General features: G+C 47.1%; 1 protein-coding gene across 1 annotated transcript; it reads left to right on the top strand.

The window, feature by feature from the left end:
• Nucleotides 1–2394: 2394 nt before the first annotated feature.
• PtA15_16A245 (uncharacterized protein) lies at nucleotides 2395–3489 on the top strand (the record flags this gene model as incomplete). The annotated part of the gene is made up of 1 exon (XM_053163917.1): nucleotides 2395–3489. The coding sequence occupies one exon, from the start codon at nucleotides 2395–2397 to the stop codon at nucleotides 3487–3489; it is 1095 nt and encodes a 364-aa protein (XP_053027894.1).
• Between the last annotated feature and the right edge of the window lie 2626 nt (nucleotides 3490–6115).

Raw genomic sequence — 6115 nt, 5'->3', positions numbered from 1 at the left:
GCTGGTGCTGATCGTCAATGACTTAGATTCGCCACTTCCCCTGCATCCGGAGCCAGATCTACAGCCCGCAATTTCTTCTCTTCTAAAGTCTTGATGGATGAACAACCGCCACAAATCACCCCACACTCATGAATCTTCGGATTAACCCCGGCCTGATAAAGCGCAACTAAAGTAGATTCCAAATAGTCCACCAGATGTAAAAAGGAATTAAACTCAATATTGAAGTTGGTGATTGATTTAGAACCTTGAAGAAGAGATGATAATTTGTCCTGAGCCTCTTCCTTTTCTTTATGGTTTGAAAAAACACCTTCCAAACACTGCAGAAAAGCCTCTGCATTTGCCAAAACCGGGATGACAAAATCCGCTTGAGAGGATGCGCGAATCGGATCAATACCCAACGCCTCGGCGTTCTTCATCAAGAGTCCGCGCCACCAATTGAATGACGGACAATTGTCCCCCAAATTTCCAGAAGCGGCTCGAAAATACAAAGTGATCCAGAGAATCTCCTGACAGTCAGAAGCAAAGTGATTGGGAAACTGAGCAAATGTATCTCGCATCTTTGAACAAAAGCAATAAGTCTCTTTAATATTCCCGGAGAAATAAATGTGGGAGAAATGAGGAGGTTGAACATTAGATCTAGACACATAACGAGAATGAGCCGGATCCTCCAATGTCGCCAAGTGAGAATGAATAGAATTTGAAACCGTATCGACCGAGTTGCGAACTTGAAGGAATTCTTGAGCGTAATGCAATTTCATCCTGGTGAAATCATTTGCAAAAACCAACAGTTGAGACAAATCCTTGATGGTTGCGTCATTACGCTTAATGATTTCTTTGTTCCTTCTTGCCTGAAGTTGGAGAGTGGCGATAGCTTGAGAATTTGCCATAATTGTTTGATCTTGGTTGGGAAGGCTGTTAACATCCAAACCTGCAATCAAGCCGGAAACATCGTCATGACGGGGAGGTAACGACCCAGATGCCGGATGATTTGGGGTCGGAGAAGTTGAAATTGGAAGGGACTCGATCGGCCGAGGTTTGAAATCATCTGGAACCGGACCAAGAGGGGGAAGAGATTGTTGAGAGTTATCGGAAACCAGAAGATTTGGTCATGGGCTCTGAAAAGGAGTTACAAAAGATTGAGTTCCTTGCTGAAAAAACGCATTTGGGGAAGGAGAAACAGGAAGAGAGGCAGTCGGCAACAACATGCGTAAGGGGAGATTTGGGGAAGAATTGTCGGACATATCAAGCTGGAATCAAGATGGAATCAACGTCCGCAAAGTCGGTTACCACAAAATTGATCGGATCGACGCAAAAACTGAATGGATGAAGGAAGATGCAAGCTTAAGATTCAAAGATCTGCCAAAACTTGAAAATCTATCTGTATATGAAGAGCCGAAAGGACAAAGGAAGATTCGAGCTTAATGTTTGAATATATGCCAAAATTTTTGAAAATCTATCTATATTTGAGAAGATTGTGATATAATTGTGAGGAGGGCCCTATTACTCTTACTTCTCAAATGGCTATGAATAGATTCAAGAGAATATATCGCCTATGTTCAGATGTAATAGGGTAGTTTATCTTCCAAGGAAGAATAAACTCTTGAAGGGATTTATAATAAGGAATCTTTATTTTGTAAATAGTTTGGATAATGACAATGATGAACAAAAATATCACGATGAAGAAAAGAAGAAGAGAGGGAGAAAGAACACAACATCTAGTACTTTATCAACGGAGCGCGACAATGCGCGCAACACAATTAAGTATAATGAAAACATGGTGAAATCACAAATTGCAATGGAATTACCATAGCGCTCATAACCACAATTGTCCTATAAACCTAATTATGATCAGTAGATTACAGAGTTCGTTACAAGTCTCGCGGACCGGTTGTTTAAATATACATATTTAGTGCGACAAGGTAGCAAGTGTGTCAAGCTATTTTGGGGCAGGGGGGTTTCGCCAAGTATCGCTAGTGCGACAAGTCATCTTGCAGGAGTGACAGGAAAAGGAAGAAAAATCTTCTATGTAACATTAAACGAGCCAGCTGATTGGAAGTGGCAGCCATCACCAGCCATTCCCATAACCGACCTGCCTGGTAAGAAAAACATATCAACTTGTCAGAATAAACTCCTCCAAGGTGTGTAAAGAAATCGTAACCACAAACGCGCGCGTAGAATAGTAGCTAATAGTTTCTCGTCTGAATGGCACAATTCAGAAATATCCACGTTGATTTCTAATTAACAACTCGGAGCCCGAATCTCGTTATCCACCTTACAAGGTGTGTCAGCTGTCTTCCCTCAAAAATCATATTTTGATGACTGATTAACTCATGGACACATTTATGGTTACCTTTCCGTGACATAGTCTGATTGCAAGAATAGCGAACCGCGACAATGAGAAAGAACTTTTTCCTTCTTTCAACTTGGTTGGCGTTTCTCGTTGTGAAGAACGAGTGCGGGTGGCTCAACTGGGCACCGCAGAACCCGGGGGGCGCGCACGTCAGCGAGTTTGAGGCCTACTATCAAGGGCTGGACATGTCTCACTTGGCATTGGACCAAGACGACCGCATTTATGGACCGCGCCACTTTCAGGACCCGGAGTTGACTCACTTGCCATTGCAAGAAGTTGTTTTAGGAGCGGCCGAACATCGGAAGCCGAAGATGTCCCTTGATTTTTCGGCCAGGTATCCCCACTTAATGCGGGAAGAAAATCCGGCTGGTACCTCGCACAAAGGGGCTATCGCGGGCCCCTCTGATGAAGAAGGTTGGACAAATTTCTACAACCCGGCTGGTACCTCGCACAACGGGGCTATCGCGGGCCCCTCTGATGAAGAAGGTTGGACAAATTTCTACAACCCGGCTGGTACCTCGCACAACGGGGCTATCGCGGGCCCCTCTGATGAAAAAGGTTGGACGAATTTCGAAAACCCGGCTGGTACCTCGCACAACGGGGCTATCGCGGGCCCCTCTCATGAAGAAGGTTGGACGAATTTCCACAACCCGGCTGTTACCTCCCACAACCGCGATCTCGCAAGCCTCAATAAGTCATTCTGGATGATCACCGAGTCTGGTGATATCCGTAGGCTTGATGGCCTCCATCCTGATGAACTCCGGATATCCAGGGTCGGGTCCAACCGATTGTCGACGGCGCAGAAGGAATCCCCACCTGTTGACCTTAGTTTGAGCTACAATGGTGACTGGAAAGCTTCCGGGGGGGAGAGATATATAACAATGGTGAATCAATCGGCCGATTCAGTCACCTATATCCTCCAAATTACCCTCGACAGAAGGTCCCAGTTATCTTTGCCAAGAACGCTGGGCCCCCGGAAGGGTGAAAATATTAGGGCGAACGTTTTCCACCGACTGAAGGTGGGAAACAGTCGGTTATTAAAATTACGTGCTTGGTCAGGCGCGCAACACGGACTGATGGACCAAGAACATAGATACGTGTATGGCGGAACAATCGACTACTTCGACGTCTCCAGCTAATCTAGTAATCATTAGACTCGGATGGAAACTTGGGCCCCAATTATGGACATATTTCTGAGATATTTTTGAAAAAGAATTGAAAAGATTTTGAAAATATATTTTAAAAGAAAATTCAATTTTTTTTTTCAAAAACCTTTAATATCAATTTCAAAGCAATGGGTGCAGGTATAAACTCCCATCCCTCGCGGCCATGAAGCATGTCAGAAGCCCTAGCCAGTTTATCATCCACGCGTGCCATGTCCGTTATTTGAAAGGACATGGCCTAATTCTTGCGCCAGTAAAACTGTACAGGCTCAAATACAGCAATACAACTGCTTCCTCTTGGGGCTTTGGGGCTTCGGCAGTGCCAGACTCCTCCTGGTGATATTTAACGGAGACCTTCTAGCTCTATTGCCAACGCCACACCACAATGATACCTCTACCGCTTATGAACTCGTCAAATCACCTGACGGCCATCTGGTTATGGAATCAGCGACCGCACAAGGAGATTTATACACGAGCAGCCCGGCAGGCATATAAGCGACCCCCCCCCCCCCCCCGATGGGAGCCTTGAAACGATCCTCTCATGCCTCACACAAGATTCATCGAATACTTCCGCATGTCATTGGCCGATTTCCAATGGCTGGCCAACAGCTTACAAGATTCTTTGCAGCTCAATTGCATGCGGCGAGGCAATCCTCTATCTGTGGAGGCTCAGGTGGCCGTTGGGCTTTATCGGCTAGGCCACGGCGCCTGTTATGTGACGATTGGCCATGTTTTTAGCATTGGCAAGGAAACCGCCGATAAAGCTTCCTCGCGGTTTGTGATTGCCGTGCTTGAGAACTTCTGTTTGACTACTGTCTGGTGTGTTCAACTCTACTACTCCTCTCCAATGAGTTTTTTCCGCCTGACTGATGGCTTGAATTGCAGCTTTCCTCATCTGAACAACCATGAACAATGGGATGAGATCAAGGCTTCATTTGAAGAGAAGCATGGCATCCCCAACATAGTTGGCCCAATTGACGGGACCCACATCCCGTTGGCAATGCCCGCGGAGGATTGTTGGAAAGGTTACATCAACAGGAAGAGTTGGTCGTCCATTGTATTCCAATGTGTTGTAGACGGAGACGGAAACTTCTGTAATGTATGTCCACTACCTCTAGTTATCTTCCACTTGGTCCGTTCCAATTGGCTCACTTCATGATGCCTTGGGATCAGGTGAGTGGTGGGGCTCCTGGATCCATGCACAATAGCCGGCTTTTTTGGCGTTCGCAACTGGGTCACAGTCTCTCACCAGCATTGCCGGCCACACCGATGATTCCGGAGGGCTCTTATCTCATAGGGGATGCCGGCTATCCTTCTAATGTGAGGATACTGGTACTGTATCCTTCTCTCGCGCGCAAAGACAATGTGGAATTCAATTTCATCCACTCTTCAACAAGGATGGTTGTGGAACGTGCCTTTGGGAAGCTGAAGAATTGATTCCAGATCCTATTAACCGCGCAGAAGGCCAGGCCCCTCCGAGCAAGGAACAACACCTTTGCGTGTATGGTCCTTCACAATCTACTTCAAAAAAGGGGATCACTATATCTTCAAGTCTGGGACAAAAGGAGCAGTAACAAGGGGCTATTTAACAAGGTACCGGCAGTCAATGCGCACGCAGGGGACAGACGTTGGGATCATCCCATTCCCCAAGTTGAACACATGAACAAAATCCGGGATAGGCTCCGGAGTCATTTAGGTTAGCTAGCTCAATTACATGTACCTAGCTTATAAAACAGGTGATCTTATTAAAATATTATTGCTATTCATCCTGTGGCCACTGAGCCGCTGCGTCCAATGCCTCTGCGGCTTCACAAGACGCGACTTTGTCCAATGCCACCCCTGTTGGACATGCCCCCGCGGCGTCCATGGCTCTGCGGATCCGGGCCATTGCAACACGTGATGCCCTCTGCACGTCATCTGGGGAGTCGTATTCCTCTGATGATATTGTTGAATGGCAGGATGACATGGGCTCACAGATGCCCATGCCGTTTCAGAGGAGTATACCGCCGTGCTCTCATCAGTCCGCTCCAATGACACAAGGACGGGGCTGCTGACGGGTTGGTTATTCTAGTCGTGTTTACCATGGTCAGTGATAGCATCATTGGTGCCCAGCGCCTGGAAATGGTTGCTGGCCTGTTCAGATATGGACACATATTCATACCCTGGTTGGGGACGGGTACCATTGCATTGGTCTGCTGATGGGGCTAGCCCGGTCTAGAGATTGCCAAGTGGACCCGGGTACCCGCCGCGTGTCTGGGTAACCACGGTTTTTTTCGTGATATTCAGACACCCGTACCCGTACACGGCACCCGCGGGCGGGTACCGGCGGTACTTTTTGCGGGTACCGCGGGTACTTGTGCTTTTTTTTATCCAACACTCTCACTCAATGACAGCTACAAAATTTTCATCAAGAGTGATGGTTCCTCTCAATGACCGGGCTCTGTCCCAGTGATTGGGAGGGTTGTTTCCTCTTGATGACCGGGACAGATCCTGGTCATCGGGAGGAAACAACCCTCTTGTTGACCGGGATAGACCCTGCTCATCGAGAGGCTTGTTTCCTCTTGATGACCGGGGTCTGTTCCAGTCATCTTGAAGGAAACAA

This window comes from Puccinia triticina, chromosome 16A (genome assembly GCF_026914185.1).
Source record: "Puccinia triticina chromosome 16A, complete sequence".
In the NCBI taxonomy this organism is placed as follows: domain Eukaryota; kingdom Fungi; phylum Basidiomycota; class Pucciniomycetes; order Pucciniales; family Pucciniaceae; genus Puccinia; species Puccinia triticina.
Note: the sequence above shows the minus strand (reverse complement) of the source record. Positions and strands in the feature narration are given on the sequence as shown.